At 40.4% G+C, this 17,551-nt stretch overlaps 1 protein-coding gene across 1 annotated transcript; it reads right to left on the reverse strand.

Moving 5' to 3' along the window:
• Positions 1-763: 763 nt before the first annotated feature.
• On the reverse strand, positions 764-13,709 carry LOC135598709 (metacaspase-1-like). Its single transcript, XM_065092935.1, has 5 exons — positions 13,251-13,709; positions 11,805-12,135; positions 9,635-9,755; positions 8,691-8,897; positions 764-8,579 (listed from the first exon to the last, which is right to left on the reverse strand). The coding sequence occupies exons 1-5, from the start codon at positions 13,594-13,596 to the stop codon at positions 8,520-8,522; spliced, it is 1,065 nt and encodes a 354-aa protein (XP_064949007.1). The 5' UTR covers positions 13,597-13,709; the 3' UTR covers positions 764-8,519.
• Positions 13,710-17,551: the final 3,842 nt, after the last annotated feature.

Consider the following 17,551-nt stretch of genomic DNA (forward strand, 5'->3'; position numbering starts at 1 on the left):
CTCAAAATTTTCTTTAGAGAAAGAAAGCTTTACAGTGTTGAGTTCCAGGTTGCAGTGATTCCATCCCCCAAAACTACACAGATTTCACAGGGGAATCAGAAGATTAAATGCTCTCATTCTTCTTTATCCTCGCAGGTTGCCTACCTTCTTGCTCAAACAACATATCATTTCCTCCTCTATTCTAACTCCTCATGTCATCTTCACCAAGGTTGATGGTGATTGAGAAAGCTGTGTGAAATCTACCAAGACCAATACAATGTCTGCACTCTATAATGCTGATGTTGGTAATGATCGACAGGCAACAGAACAAGAACAGACTATGACCCATTATTTACTTTCCTCTCTCTCTCTCTCTCTCTCTCTCTCTCTCTCTCTCTCTCTCTCTCTCTCTTCTACACCTTAACTGAAGCCAGCACATAATCCCACTGCAGAGGTCAGCTTTCTAAATGGTGGGAACTAAATACTATCATGTCTTACGCACCAAAGAACTTCATGGAATCGACTAAGAGAAGCGCATATGAGATGTTAGTATGATAAGAACAAGTAACGAAGAGGCATTCGAAGCAGATTCAATGCAGCTATAAAGGATACTGAGATACCAATTAAGAAGCTACGAAAGGGCAACATAAACATTTTGATCATCAAGTGCTGCAAAAAACATTAAAATAACAGCAGATAGAAAGGACTTACCGACCACAATGAAATGAGATCGTTGTCATTCTGTAGCGTGTCCAACAGCAGCAAGTAACATATGATCTTGTCAAGAAGCTGCTCACCTCATGACTCGTGCACCAAGCAACAAAGGCCATTCCTCGAGTGTGGCGCAAATGGCTCTTCTTGTGCTGTTGAGTTCTTCATGGGAATTAAAGGATACAGTTGAATACTTTCATGAATGAAATCCAAAACCCAAAACTTCAAAAGAGCAAAGAATCAAGAACAATAATGGCATATAAAAGACTCTGATAGACTGCAAAGTAAAAGGGACAACTAAGATTGCAAAATCACTTCAACCAAAACTCTTGTAACAGTATGGGAAACATAAAAAAGAAAGAGGAAATCAAAGTAAATCTTCTTTAATATCATTCTCTGTTCTTGGCCTTATCTTTTACCTGAGTAGGATTCCGGATAGTTTCTGGAATGAAAAAGCCTCTGGGTCCTTGATCATCAAACAAGCAAGAACTCATTATATTTTATTTTTTCCATTGAAATGTCCATTTTAAGCACTAATGTAAGTCAAATATTTTCTGAAACAGTGCAATTACTGGGAAAAGATCAGTGACAAAATAATTCATCATATCTAATGCATGGTACTTTTCAGAACTAAAAAGTTCAACTACATCAAATTTTACAATCAGCTGAGTTTTTAAGGTCTTGCTGACTGACTTACTAAAACTTTGGAAACCAAAGAAAAGTTTAGAATGTGGCCTGATAGTAGTAATAAGACAATGCAAATCAGAATGTTACAGGATTAGGTTGGGTTTCAAATGGAAGCTATAGTTCCCAACTGCCTTAGTATGCATTTTCTTTTTGGTTGGTCCAATGGAACATACAAAACCAATGAGATTGGAACATACTTAAACATTATCCAGTCCCTCACAAAACTCACTCAAAGAGTTGTGATGGAGTGATAGGAGACTTTCTGTAGATTTTGAAGAATTGTTCTTGCTGCTTCGTTAGCCTTCTGCAGGTCCCCTCGCTGACATAACAATGGAATGATGGAATGGTAGGTTGCAAAGTCATAGCCTAGTGGTTTTCCCATGAAACATCCATTAATATCCTTGTCACTATCTCCATCTTTTATATAGTCCTATGAACATGAGCTACCAGTAGACGATGAACACCTCTTCCATCTAATCTTGTTTTCTGTATCTGAAACACCTGAACCATGCAGCTCCTTTAGTTTCAGAAACACTCTACCAATGTTAGATCTTGAGGAAGATATAGACAAATAACCAATTTCATTAAGAACAAGTATGACTTCCTTGATTCTTCCTTGCTCACATGCAAGAGATATGAGACTGACTCCACATGAAACTCATCTCCAGCATTATTTATCAGATCTACAGTTTCAGCACACTTTAGCATGTCCCTCAAAATGCTCCTTGCTTCCTCCATCCTTCCTTTTGCAAAAAGTCCCACCATGAGATTCATGAAACCCAAGAAATCTGGAAAACATCCCCTGCTTTTGTAGTCAATAAAGAAAACTAGGGCACCTTCACAAAACTTATTTAGGATAGCAGCAATTGTATACCCATCTGAATTCAAACAATTCTTTTCCAAATTTGAGAGGAGATCCAAGGCTTCTTCAACCAATCCACAGCTGCTATGCCAACTTATCAGTTTGTTATAAACTGATAATACCCTTAATGATCATCCTTTTAAATAATTGGCATGAATCATCCAGGAAACATTCCGTAGACAAAGCACCAACAACTGTTGAATGCTTCATTTAGACATCCTTGCTGGTACAAACCATTGATTACAGAATTGTAGATGACAACATTTGGGTAAATCCCTTTCTTTTTCATGCTTCCACAGAGATGTAGAGCTCTTTCGAGATAACCTGACTTGAAAAGTCCATCCACCACAAGAGAGCAAACAAATATATCCACAGGAACTCCATTTTCTTCAGATTGAAATAAAAACTGCTAAGCATCTTCAACTCTACCGTCTTTAAAAATGTCAAAGACTGTGGTCAAGGGACCGACCGAAATGATCCTTTTGCACTTAACACTTGAAAATCAATAGCTTTCTCCACATTTTAAAACGTGGAGATCGAACAAAAGCAAAACAATGTACCTAGGATTATAGTACACAGTGAATGGGTTCCTGCTTGCTGCAGCATGAGCTTGCTGCAACAAGGACACCAATTTGCATACTGTCAGTGGAAAGTACAGATGATGTTAGGGCTGTTTGTTTACAGTTGGCACACCTAACACCCAAGAGAATCTGTGATTTCTCATCCCTGTATGCACTATATATTTCATTAGTTTCTGGTGATGATTTTTTTTTTTTTTCCAAAAGATAGAATACTAAAACTGGCCCCAGACAGCAATCCAGGATGTGCATGTATATACATCAAGTAAAACCAAAAAATCTACAATTATTCAAATAGCAATTCCAAACGTACTACCTTCTTTATAAGTATAAACTTCCAATATTTTCCGCTAAATGAATTTTCTATACATTATTCATGTGTCAACCTGCCCAAGGTTTGTTTGTGTTGCTACCAGCATAACAATGATTATGAAAAGATATCTGATGCCTACTTTCTGGTTCCACATAATAACAAGCATCTAATGAAGGAAACATGGGATATCTGCCTCTTTGTTCCCTGTACTTAAGCTCTAATAACAAAGGCAGAAAGTGAACAAAGAAAATCCTTTCAGTAATTTTTGGTTCTCATAATTGATGATTTTTCATAGGGGTGACAATTTTTTCCTCACCCATTCAACAAATCTGAACCAACCTGGATTACGGACAGGCAAATGGATCTGAGAACGGCTATATTGTTTGAGATATATGTACTAACAAAAACTTCTCTCACTTTAAGACCAGGTTGGCTCCAAGTTCAGGCATTCAATCAAAGCAGATCATAATTGCTTGGTCAATATTAGATTTGGTCGCTTGGTCACTAGTAGATTTGGTTGAACGGATCAAGGCCCAACTCAGATCAAATCTTGGTGCTTTTTCATTTTATCAAAAATGTGGACTAGTGGGTTTGCTTTGCATTCTCAATCAAAAATCAGGATAACAAGGTTGAAGCAAGTTCATTTAATAGAGACTAGTTAAAATTTGTAAGTTATCTCGATGTGATACTTACAATGAAAATTCAAGACAAACCAGTTTTGTGGGAATACATGACACTAGCAAGAGGTGCCCTTGTTATAAAGTTCAACAATTTTTAGTAGGTTTCTTTTCCAATACAGAAATTGTTCACAATACTCCTTATGACTAGTTCGATAGCATGCATTAGCTTATAATGGATCCGCAAACCCTTTATTCCTTAAGTTGTGCATCAAGAATGTCAGAAAGCCTTCTATAGGGTACATAACACACTGATTAGGAATGGACATTTTGGAGATCACATGCACAAGAGGAGATTGGGAACTACCATTGTAAGTTTGCTATCAGACTCAAAGACCTAGGTGTTAATAAAGAAATCTCTACCAGACTTCAAACTCAAAGAAGGATTTGCAACACATGGATGGATAAACCAGCAAGCCTTATTCTAGAGATAAACCAGCAAGCTTTATTCTTGAGAAATGCTTTAAATCATAAGGAGACAAGGACCTGCATTGCTTGATCTCAAACTTGCAACAAAAGTTGGAAGAGATTGGGTGACATGGAAACAGAAATCTTTAGAAACCTATGCAGTCAAATAACTCGCAACAAGACTTACATCTATTTCATTAGCAAACTACCAAAATGTTTCAAACTAAAACCAGCATCTCACCAGTTCCTTTGTTTCCAACAAGGTCAGGTTTCAGTTGACTGAAAGAAGAATAAATAAATAAAATCAGAACTAATTCAAACAACTACAATGGCCACGATTGATATCTGGGTTCCTGGATCTGGCTGTTATATAGTATGTTTGATATTGTCCGACTCTTGCCCATACCTAACTCAAGTCTTGATTTTTGCCAACCTTAACTCATCACTAATTTGTTACTTTCACACTCTTGTGGTATTTGATATTTCAGTGATACTATTGGAATGAAGAAAATTTTTACAAGAGATATCCACAAGAGCAAAATCATGGTAAGCCCTTGGCAAAATAGTTTCTGAACCCTCATAATGTCTTTAAAAGAAGCACATATCCTGTTAGTGGCTATGGCAGATCTACACTATATCTTCTATGATCTTGTAGAATACATCAATTTAAGCAATGAAAGAACAATCCTTCAATAATTTCCAAGTTTCTAGGTTTAGAAAAGTCAATTCCAAGATCAAATTGTAATATAATTGCAATCAGAAACATATTTTCCTCGTGTTCTACCATTTTACCTGATAAACAATACAGAATCACCAGCTTAAAGCCTTTTCGCACCCACAAACAGACTCCATCCAGAGGACAAAAGATGCCTCTTTGTCTGTCCTCGAAAGAAGAGAAAAGCACTCTGTTACTTGCAACATTTGTATCGGTATAAATCAAAACAAAATGATGAAACTCTATGTCAGCAGGAAATGCTTATTTGTGAGCACAAGAGCATGGCACATAACAATGAAGGATGTCCCTGCTTAACCATTTGTTGAATTCCATGAAAATCATCAAAGATGAGACACTTATAATTTTCTAGACCTTGGAATTTCCATGAAAAACATCAAAAGATGAGACGGCGACTCTCCATGCATGGTGACACTTTCGAAGAGAGCTTCGACGGCCACATGTACTCTCAGTTAAGCAAGTGATGAAGGAATCGAAGCGGAAAGACTTGACTCATCCCACAACAATGTAGCCGGAGTCAGAAGGCCTTAGCATGGGGCAATGGTCCATTGAGACTGACGCTCTTGAAGAATATACCAACTTAACAACAACTCAGTCACCGAAGCCCTTTCCATAAGAATAAAAAGTGGAATGGAAGTTTGAATTCAGTGATTGAGTCAAAAATCTAGTAGACCATCCACGTTGGACATCATTTTTGGAGTGAGAAAATCTTCAGAGCTTATCTTTGCTTGTGGGTATCCCGATGCTTTTGAGTGGTGAGATCGGGCGAGCAATCGTGAATGTCAAGCAAATGGCCAAACAATCAATGTTGGCGAGACCCTGCGACAAGCAAATGGTGATGATCACACTGAAAAGTTATATTTAGATTGGCAAAGGATCAAAAGAGAAATGCTTTCTATGTCACCAGGTGTGCAAAAGCAACTGATTAGTAGAGGCACGGCATTGCGAGGACCTCGAGTCCATCCAAAAAGAACTTGGTCGAGAAAGCATCGAATAGAAAGCCATGAACATTAGAGGATGAGGCATGGTATCACAATGGTGAGTCTTCCGAGTGTTGACCAAACTTATGCTCTAGAGGGAAGAGCATAATTCTCATTGCAAATGGAGCATGTGTGATCCTAAAGGTGTGGCCAAGTTTGTTTGATAAAGGTTCTACAAGATCTTAATTTAGCTCAAGCTTGAGCAACACTTCTAGTACTCAGAAATGAGACGACACAAAGTGGACAAAATCAAGTAATTAACTCAAAGCAAGGAGTACAACCCGAGGAATTTAGATGAAGCCAATCAGAGTAACCCAATTCTCCTCACCTACATAGTGGACCTTTGTATCAAATAGAAGTCCCTTTAAAGTGCTCAGAATTCAGCAACCATAAACTCCTCACCATTGGGTTATTGGCTACATTGAAGGTGGTATGTCCATGCACTATCCTCTCGTCGAGTTACCACAAAAATGGAGATAGTGCGAACCTATTTCGAGAAGATGGTGATGGGATAGAAGATGCAAGGGCCAAACATCACAAGAGTAGCATAGACGCTTCAAGTTCTGTAATATTACGCTAACTCCAACCAGTCAAGCTCTTGCAGGGTAACACCTCAAGGGGACTCGAACGCAAGCATGAAGGCTCTTCTTTTGCTGACTAAAAAATCCAAAGGATTCAGCGAAAAGTGTTCCAACCCAGCCAACTTCCCCAACTGAACCACCTCGGCGGCAAATTGCAACAAAGTGGGTGGATCAAAGTCAACCACTTAACAATAGAAGCTGAGAAGCACATTGCGGCTAAGTATAATCAATTTGCAACATACAAGAAGGCTTTGATGAGAGCGTTGAAGAAATAAATGGGGGAGAATGTCATGGAGCAATGCAGTCAAGGTATTCGACATGTCATTTCAATTCTTGTTTTCCATTGCTTTTTGGTGTTTTTGAGTGTTTTTCATAAGCAGAAAGTACTATCATCAAACCAGTTTTGATCTGTTATCAGTGTTTTTTGTTTTTTGTTTCTGATTCTATCTTACAAAACCGGGTTTATGATAGTACTTTCATAAGCAGAAATTACTATCACCGGGTATAATAGGACCTATGTTATATGTCTGAGGGTTGTTGCAACACCTTTAGTGTGCCTGTTTTTTGTTCAATGAAAGTGCTAGGTGCACATTGGACCTGCATCTGGCTTCAGAACTCCCTTTATATGTGATTACCCGAGCATAGGATTGTGTTTGTTCAAAGAGGAAGAAGGTCATGAGCGTGGTAGAAGGTTTGGCAATCCCCTTCGTGGTAAATAGCAGTGTTATATGTGCTTTATCAACCCAGTGCAGCCCAATCAAATGGCACAAATACCTTGGCCTTGCAAGCCCGCAAGCTCAAATAAAATCCTCAAAGAAGATTACTCGTGCATTAAATATCACATCAAATCTTTTTATAGAGCAACAATTAATGAAAGCATAATTTCTACAGGCAAGCTTTTCTTCAATTTATTCCCACTAAAATTTGTTATTTTCGATGTGAATTCTTTTAAACAACACTTTATACATTATTTAAGTATAATGTATAAAGTGGCTTTATTATAAGCAAAATTTTGTTATAAGCAGCTAACAATCCCCATAATAGTGGCTTTTTTCTCATGAATGCTCCCTTTTTGTAATGTTGTATCACACAGCATCAACCCCCCTTGAATAATGACATTAAAGCTAGTTGACATTTGCTAATGGGTTTTATATTTATAAAGCATGTAGACATTGGCATGCAATTTCTGATGATAACCCCACTCAATCAGAGATGACCAATAACTCTAGTTCATTGTGTTAATGGGTCCATGCATAGGTGTAGTCTTCTTTTATGCATGCTATAGAAAGAAATGGCATATTGATGGAAGAAAAATCCTATACACCAATGTCAAAGAAATTGATAAACCCTAAGAAGTTGTACCTCAATGTCTGTCAAATCAAGCAATACAGAAGTTTGCTAATCCCAACCATTTGAGCCTTATTGATTTGCATTAAAATGAGGTGAGATTGAGATTGTCGGTCGAAGTGGATGATACCTTTTATTGCATTCAAAATTTTGTTATAAGCATCTAACAGTCTCCATGATAGCAGATTGTTTTCTCATGAATACTCCTTTTTTTTATGATTCCTTTTATTGCACTCAAAACTTTGTTGTAAGCATCTAACAATCTCCATAATAGTGGCTTGTTTTCTCATGAATACACCCTTTTTGGTATCTTGCATCACACAGAATCAAACCATCATAAAGAATGATATTAAAGCTGGCTGGCATTTGCTAGTGGGTTTTGAATTTATAAAGCATGTTACAACCCAACTCAATATAAGATGACCAATAATACTAGTTCATTATGTTAATGGGTCCATGCATAGGAGTAGTCTTCTTTTATGCATGCTATAGAAAGAAATGTTATATTGATGGAAGAAAAATCCTATACACCAATGTCAAAGAAATCGATAAACCCTCAGAAGATGTTTCTCAACGTCAGTCAAATCAAGCAAAACAGATGTAAAACATGTGCATAATCAATGACAACAGAAGACACTTCAAGTGCAAAAGTGAAAATACACATTACAGAGAAAACGGTTTTGCATAAACATTGAACATTGTGTTTGATGTCAGCTGCGGCTCCTGCAGATCCAACGCAACAAAACTTGAGTTAGGAAAGTTTTGCCTAAAATCTCCATTTCTCAGATCTAATGCTTAATTTATGATGTGTGTATCGCGGTAACAAGAACATACCTGTCTCAGTGTGCCAGGCATGCTACCTCCAGTCAACAACATAGTGATGAATGAAGTGACAGGGCCTCCGGAATTTAAATCGATGGTTTTTCTTATGGTGGATCGCATCGAATTCAGTATGCTACCATATGTTGTCCCATGTCCTTGCTCAATGGCTTGGATGAAACAGTAAGTCATGGCACCTGTTGAGGTAATCCCTGATAGAGCCTGCAAATGCGGTACACAAGTAAATATTAGTATAGATTTGGTTTCATCACAGAACCATTGCCTATGCAGAATGATACGTTGACAAATTCAAGAGAACTTGTAGAATCAAAATCTGAATGTGGCAAAAAGCTTTTTCACTCCTTGGTTTGTCTCCTCGATTGAATTTTATACTTGTCAGTTCATTGCTAAGGATTTCTTAAAATAGACAAGATTGACACTTTTAATTAGAAGTATAAGAGACGATGCTAGAAATAGATTACCAGTTTCATGTTAGATAGTGCCAGCCATAAAACCTAAGAACTGCAACCAGAGCAATAGGTTAAAGATAACTGCTTATCCAAGACAGAATCAACCAAGCACTGAGTTATATGGTGTCTGTCCTAAAATATAGTTTCTGACCGAAGAGTTATTTACTGATGGTAATCATTAATTCCAGGGATTGTTTCTAGAGAAGGGCTACTATCTATATAATTCAACCCAGCGTTCAAAGACATAATCAGGTTCTTTGGCATACTAATCAAATGGAACGTCCAGCCAACTAATTTCCTTCTCAAAAATTAACTAGTAATTGCACTCAATAAGATGCCAGAAGACATTGACAATTTATGTTAGAAACATCCTGGTTTAAAAAAATCATTTGGATATGGCACTGATTTGAGCTCTCACTAAGAATTTTCTGGCTTTGAAACCCATGTTTAACCCAAGTATTGACTATGTTGCAAGAAACGAGAGTTTACCGTGGTTTGTACAGAAGTTTGATTGTCATCACAACCACTGAATGCGATGACTTCTCCACCACTAGTACCTTTCCAAGCACCATTTCTTGGGCGATGATCTTCCCATGCATAGTGCCCACTCCTAAACCAGTGAAGAAAATTAGCTATCATATCACTGAGAGAAAAATTACAAGAGCCAATTTGTTTTTATCGTTGTACCATTGAGCAAACAGTAGCCAATTACCATCATCACTAGGATGCAACCTGGTCTACTGCCACAGGCAAAATAAATATACATCATGGTGCTGGAGTGATTACTGTCATATAATGATGAAAAGAATAAGTTGATTAAGAATTTTTCAAGATAAAAAATGATGTAAACCTGATGCAGATTGCATCATAATCATTACATATCTTCTTTATTAATCACATATTATTTAATAATCTCTCATATTTTCTTTTCTTAAGTTCTATGTTCTCAAACATTTTGAATCACAGATAGAAAAATACTAAAAATAGCATCAAATGTTTTCATCGATACACATGTTACAGGAGAGGAGATAGTGTTCAAGATATTGCTCAAATATACAAATCCAAAGTGTGTAATCAGATATGACAAGCAAATATGATAAGAAAAGAAGCCACAAATAAAACTATTGAATTTCCTTGGTTATGTTGAGCGTTCATCTCTCGCCAAAAAGGGGGGAAAAGGCAACTGAAGTAGATATCGGCTAAATCCTACCACCAACACCCAACATTCTACCAGCATGGTTATAAAGAAAAAGTTCCGAGCAGTCAACATTTTGAGTTATTTGGCCAACATGATTCAGTAGTTTAAAATGCTTCCAGGTAAATATGAAATCCTTGATCCCAAAGAAATGAAGATTTTCCTTGATTGGGTCCCACAGTAATGTCATTACATGGAAATTTTTGTCTTAAATTATTAGATTGGGAAAACAAATCATGGACAGCTCGACTCTGCAGAATAGGGGTGACTCAGACAACATGCTTCATCTGACAATGCAAAACCATTAAAATTAGACTAGCACTTATTTTCCAGAACAGTTTGGCCCCACCCTTCCAATACAATATCTGGTTCCAGGATTTAGGGCTGCAGTATATCCATAAATCAGACTTCTCTGAGTTATTAATCTCAAGATACCAGGATCCAGCAAAAAGGGATCAAAATTTTGGACATGACCTGGAATTCTAAACTGCAAATGTTTAGTGAAAATAGACTGAGAAAAATAAAAAATATATATATGATGGAGGCATCTACAAAATTCTATGAAGCACGAGTTCAGGACACACAAATGACATGATATGGATATGCCAACGCTTCAAATCACGTAGGATATGATGTGCAGTCAACATGGTAAGAAAAGGTATTTTAATTACAACATAATGTGCATCAAATCTTCACTTGTTTAGAGTATTCAAATATTTAGTCAGAAGTAATGATAGATAAATGCATATATATATTTTTAACGGGCATCCCAACAATAATATAATTTTCCAAAACTGAAGAATAGGTACCAACGGCTTGTACTGAAAGACCATCATTTCATCATTAACTACAATTTGATGCTCAATACAAACAACATGAGGCAATGTATCTAATCATATATTCACCTTGTCCATCATTGAAAGATCAATGTTCAAAAAACATAGTGTTCCTTGACATACGCATGAAATGTGACCCGACTATCCTAGAAGCATTTATTTTGTAAATAATCTAAACTATCACAGACTTCAAGAAATTATCCTGCACATATTTGAGAAGTATCTGATGAGAATAATATCCTGTAGAAATTTAATATAAAAAGTTAGTGTTTCATAAAATAGAGATCATCAATTTACTGCCACTTCTCTGCTCTTGTTTCTATTTCTAGCATTGAGAAGACCAGGGTGGATATTGATGGATTTATTTAGAAAAACATGGTTGACTGGGGACAGAAATGAAGAAATCATGAGTTTTAGTTGAATATGATAGATCAGTGAAGAGATAGTAACAGAAATAGCACATAATTCTCATGGCTCATGGGAAAAATAATAAAGTTCTTTGAAGGAAATGCAAGACAACAAATAGTACTGGTGCAGAAACTAAGAAAAATAAAAATAAAAAGAAGCTTTTTTCTTGGAAGCAAAAATATAATCAAGAGTCATGACAACCTTAATATACATCACTGACCTGTTCATTCTGCAAAGGTAAGGTAGATCTAGCATGGTGCCACTGTGACAAGCATCTATAATAGCGAGAAGCTTAACTCCACGAGAAAGCGGCCTGACCATGGTTGCATTAATTTCATTATCGACAATCATTCCTTGTGTTCTAAAGTCCAGAGGACAAAGGGTTTCATCATAACCATCTGCTTCTTCCCCGCTGTAGTCTCTTCGTTGTGAACCATGGCCAGAGTAGAAGAATACCAAAGAGTCACCTGGTTGACAACCTTGTACGAGCCAATACATTGCCATTCTTATATTATGTTTGGTTGGTATCTTGTATGGATCTCTTTCGTCCTCTGCAAATCAGCTTCCAAATTAAAAGAGGTTAGAAAAGTCGAAGATGTAGGATGCAAACTGAGGATCATGGATAGCCAAACTCAATGTCTGACTGAAAAAATGAACTGGACTTTTTCTACTTATGTGAATAGACTTTCAATTGCTCAAAGAATCTCATATCTTAGGAAACAAGGATACAACAATTCCAGGTGACAAGTAGGCACTGGCTTATCAAGTACAGGTTTCTATTTTACAAATACAATGAAAATGTATATGCCCTAAAGTTTAAAATGGGCTTAAATGTCATCGAAGCAAGATAGTCTACAATACTCATCTTTGCATCAAAGCAGATGTGCCAAGAAAAACACAATTATCTTTTGCAAAATTAAAAAATAAAACAGAGCTGCTTTATTCACCACTTAAGGTGATTATGGATTTCTTTGCTGCACATAATTATCAATCTGATGCCATAATGGTTGAAAAAGAATCAAGATTATGGAAGTGTAGATGGACATACATGCACAGCTATAAGTATTTCTTTGAATAAATTCTTCCTTTGTTAGAAATTAATGGTAAACACTCTGATTCATGGAATTATGTACTAGTTCTCCGAGCACTCCAATCATAGAAAGCAGCTCATGATTCAGTTCCATAGGCACCAGTTCCGTTTCTTTTTCCTCCCTTTTGATATGCAACAACTTAATATTCATTTACCATTGTCCTAGCTAACTCCATCAATCAAGTGGCTATCCTTGACAAATCCAACTGAGAAGAAGATTGACAAGCTCTAATCATTCATGTTATGGGTGCTAATTCAACTATAATTTCCCTTTTTATTTTAATAATGAACCAGGTAGGTATTCTGCAGAGCGAATTACCTGGGTAATTGATATTTATCTGCTAGATCCACAACCAATCCAGAGTTTAAGCTCTAGAAGAACTGCACGTTTGCAACTATGTCCACTAACATGCAACATATAGATGATTTCAAATTCTACGAAAGAACTAAGAACAGAAGCTTATATAAGGGATTATGCTCACAATGATTATGGCTGGAACCAAACAAACCAAATTGAGAGAGACCCGATTGATTGACTGTTGTTGTGAATGGTGATAGGAAAGATCATAGTAGTACCTGTTAGCATGATGATGTTGGATTCCGGGAAGCTGAAGCGATTGATGAGGAGGTACTTCATGCACTTGGCACCATTTATACTCCCCATAAGCTCATTTCGTGTGTTCCGATACGTGACCCCACAAATCACCGCTTTCTTTCGCCCACCACCACCCGGCATCGGCGGCAGCACTAGCCCCCAAGATGGTGATGGGTGTGGGAGGGAATGAGAAGCCCCCAGAGGCATGGGGACACCCCAAAAATCAGAAACGTAAGTGATGGACTTGCAGATGGTGCATCGTATGGACGACACCCCCGACGGGAGTTGTAGCAGGGTGTGGCAGTGGGAACAATTAATCAACATCATCGTTGCATACGGCTCGAAGATGATGAGGCAAATGGATCTGATCAAGAATGTAGAGGCTCGAATGGCCCGTCAATGGAGAAGATGGGAATGGAGGAGACAGAGGAGGGAGGAGGAGAAGCTGACGAAACGGAGTAGTAGAGTTGACATCTATTGGCTTTCTCTTTCTTATATCCTGATAAATTCAAACACACATGCCTTAGATCTTGTCCAAAATCCCTCTTGTCCTACATGATTATTTCATAAAAATATACTGTGGGGCCTAGAGATGGGGTATTATACTCAGACACTAGGTAACTCGGATGAGTGTCTTGGGGAGATGTATTCAAGACCTAAATACATCTAGTAGAATAAATTAATTAATTAAATTATAAGAAGCTGCATATAGTATTTCCATAGGAGTTAAACTTCCAATCGTCTATATTTCTAGAAAAAGTATATATTGCTTTTAGGACAGTTTTCTATAAAAGCTTCTCCTTATGTGCTTCTCCTTATGTGATTTTCCCGATAGGTACTTTTTATTTGGATGGTATCTTTTTTCTAATCCCATAAATATCCCTCATCATCATCTATCGCTTGCCACTCATCGTTTTTGTCCCTTCGTAGCCACCTCCACCTTGCTACTTTCATCGTGCTGCATCTAGGTGGCCACCTTCACTCCGCCATGATGTCACGAACGGTCGTCGCGCACCCGCAACAACTCCGTTCAACGAACCGTTCGTCGCTCACACCCGCATGTACAGCTGCTTGGCAGCATGTTTTCTTATGGTTTTGGGTCATTTTGCTTGTAAATATGTAAGTTCGAACAAGCTGCAGCGTTGCAAAGCGACCGTTCACCGAACCGAGCAAAACAGCCCCAAAACAGCCCAAAACAGCTCCGTTTTCGCGTGCCGCGGGAGGTGAGCGGAGAGCTGCCTCCGCTCACCAAAATGTCAGCCAGCTCAGACCCCAGGAACCCCCCGGGTGGCACATGGCTGGATGGGGCTTCGGTTATATACCGGGCGTTGAACACTCTTTCGCAAGTTCGCACGTGACCTTTACGGGAACTTGGTTTTGCGCCCGGGACCAGGTGAGCGGCTGTTTGTGGGCTTGCAGCTGTTCGTTCATCCTTGAAAGCCTTGTTTTTCTCCCTCTCCGTCTTTTCTCTTGTGCACACAAGGTGTTCGACGAATTGCTTGTAAAGCTTTCCTTTTCGCGAGACTCCGGGACTTGTCCGTTGCTCGTTCTTTCGATCTAACTCTCTTTCTCTTTTACAGGTCCTTCGGGACCTGCGAGAGGTTACAAAGTGGGCTGATCCTTGCGGAGCAAGATCACAAGGGCGAAGCGCGACTTAGGCAACGCAAGCTAAGTTCGCGTCTTTGCCACACGGGTGACTCGCGACTTAGGCAACGCAAGCTAAGTTCGCGTCTTTGGCCGCAAGGGTGCCGCACGCCTTAGGCAATTCCAGCTAAGGTCGTGACATTGTGGTATCAGAGCGGGCAAGCTCTTCGATCGAACAGCGAACGAACTTCGCAATTTCGCCATGGCAAAGCATCGTGGCGAATCAAGCAAGACGGGGCAAGCCGGAACCTTGCCCCAAGCAGCCGCAGGTGGGCTGCATGTGCACACTCGCTCTCATGCTGTTGGAGCCGCTCACGTGGATCGCGGCAGCGAACAGGATGAGCGAGAAGTTGGCAACTCTCCGCGAGCGGAGGAAGCGCAATCTGGTGCGCTAACTGGGAAAAAGAGTCATAAGGAGAGACTCACGACGGCGGAAACCCGCCTGGATGTTCTGGAAGCGAGCATGGAGGAACTCTACCATGGCCAACAAAGACTTGTTGGGGTAGAGAGCTCGCAAGAGGAAGCGGAGTCCAGGATCGACAAGGTCGAGGCCCTAGTCGACCGACTGTCTGATGACACCAAGGACTCCGTGCAGCACTTACAAGATGTTGTGGCGGAACTCACCGCAAAGGTGGCCATGCTCACAAGAACGCTAAATGCGGGAGGAGGCAACACCCGCGCTGCACCGCCACAAAATTTGAGGGCACCTGAGCCCCATGGATATGGAGGGGCCAGAGATGCCAAGGAGCTCGAGAACTTTCTATTCGACATGGAGCAATACTTCCGAGCTACGAGGCCCGATTCTGAAGATACCAAAGTTTCGATAGCAACAATGTATCTGAATGGAGATGCGAAACTTTGGTGGCGAACTCGTTGGGAGGAAATCCAACAAGGTCGGTGTCGAGTCGACACATGGGAAGACTTGAAGCGGGAGTTGAGAACTCAGTTCCTACCGGAGAACACAGAGTTCGTCGCAAGAAGGAAGTTGAGACAACTCCGCCAAAGTACCACCATCCGAGACTATGTGAAGCAGTTTTCTGCGCTAATGCTGGACATACAGGACATGTCCGAGAAGGACAAGTTGTTCAGCTTCCTTGATGGTTTGAAACCATGGGCTCAACAGGAGTTGAATCGAAGGAATGTTACCGATGTAGTCGGGGCAATTGCAGCTGCAGAAAGGCTTACCGACTTTGTTTCCTCTGAAGACCCAGCGAGAAGGAAACAGTCTTCAGGCAATCGCCCTCCAAAACATTCTCGAGGGAAGGAGCTCGGGGGCGAACAGAAGAAGAAGAGCTCCCACAAAGGGCCGAACCCGAAAGGCAAGGCCTCAAAACCTGGAGGATGCTTCTTATGCGGAGGACCGCACATGGTAAGGGAGTGCCCACAAAAACAGGCACTCAATGCATTGACGGCTTCCATCCACCCTCCCCGATCGGACAAGGGCAAAGCTGTCGCCCTTAGCTCAAGCAGTTCTGAATCCAGCAGCGACGATGAGGAGTCGCAAGGACCCCGAATGGGAGCAATGCGTTTGCTGAACGCTATGCGGGGTCAAGTGGGGGAGAACATAAAGACGAAGGCACAAAAAGCAGGAAGTAGCGAGCTGATGTATGTGGACATTAAGCTAAATGGCCAAACGACCCGTGCAATGGTGGATACGGGCGCTACCCACAACTTCATAGCCGATCGCGAAGCACAGCGACTTGGGTTGACCTTGGAGAAGAGCCCAAGCCGAATAAAAGCGGTGAACTCGGAGGCCAGGCGAATCTCCGGGTTGGCGAAGGGTGTTCCTATCAAAATCGGGACTTGGAGCGGAAACACCAACATGATGGCCGTGCCACTGGACGACTTCCAAGTGATTCTTGGAATGGAGTTTATGCACGCGGCGAAGTTGGTGCCGATGCCGTTCTTGAACTCCCTATGTATGATGGGAGGCGATGACCCCTGCGTGGTTCCCGTCTCTCGGAGAGGAACCAAGGAGCCCCAACATATTTCGGCATTGCAATTGAAGAAAGGGGTGCGAAAAGGCGAACTGACATTCGTGGCTGCTATGAAGCTAGAGCCACTCAACGAAGAGGCCATTCAAGAACCTGCTGTGGTGGCGAACGTCCTGAAGGAGTTCAAAGACGTTATGCCGCCCGAGTTGCCGAAGACTCTTCCACCACGCAGAGGCGTGGATCACAGTATCGAGCTGGAGCCAGGAGTGAAGCCTCCAGCGAGACCACCCTATCGCATGCCCCCACCAGAGTTGGCCGAACTCAGAAAGCAGTTAGGTGAACTGCTAAGCGGTGGTCTCATCCGCAGCTCAAAAGCACCTTTCGGAGCTCCAGTTCTCTTCCAGAAGAAACAAGATGGGAGCCTCCGATTATGCGTCGACTATCGAGCCCTCAACAAAGTAACGGTGAAGAACAAGTATCCCATCCCGCTCATCGCGGACTTGTTCGACCAACTAGGCAAGGCCAAGTATTTCTCAAAACTCGACCTTCGGTCGGGGTATTGGCAGGTGCGCATTGCTGAAGGCGACGAAGCGAAGACTACCCGTGTGACCAGGTATGGAGCGTTTGAGTTCTTGGTGATGCCTTTCGGCTTAACCAACGCTCCGGCCACATTCTGTACTCTCATGAACCAACTATTCAAGGAG

The sequence above is a fragment of the Musa acuminata genome, chromosome BXJ2-1, assembly GCF_036884655.1.
Source record: "Musa acuminata AAA Group cultivar baxijiao chromosome BXJ2-1, Cavendish_Baxijiao_AAA, whole genome shotgun sequence".
NCBI lineage: Eukaryota > Viridiplantae > Streptophyta > Magnoliopsida > Zingiberales > Musaceae > Musa > Musa acuminata.

Coding starts and splice junctions, on each gene's coding strand:
- LOC135598709 (XM_065092935.1), bottom strand. CDS start 13,596: ATGATGTTGATTAATTGTTCCCACTGCCACACCCTGCTACAACTCCCG. Junction 8,898..9,634: donor AAACTTCTGTACAAACCACG/GTAAACTCTCGT, acceptor CCGCATTTGCAG/GCTCTATCAGGGATTACCTC. Junction 8,580..8,690: donor TGCCTGGCACACTGAGACAG/GTATGTTCTTGT, acceptor TTGGATCTGCAG/GAGCCGCAGCTGACATCAAA.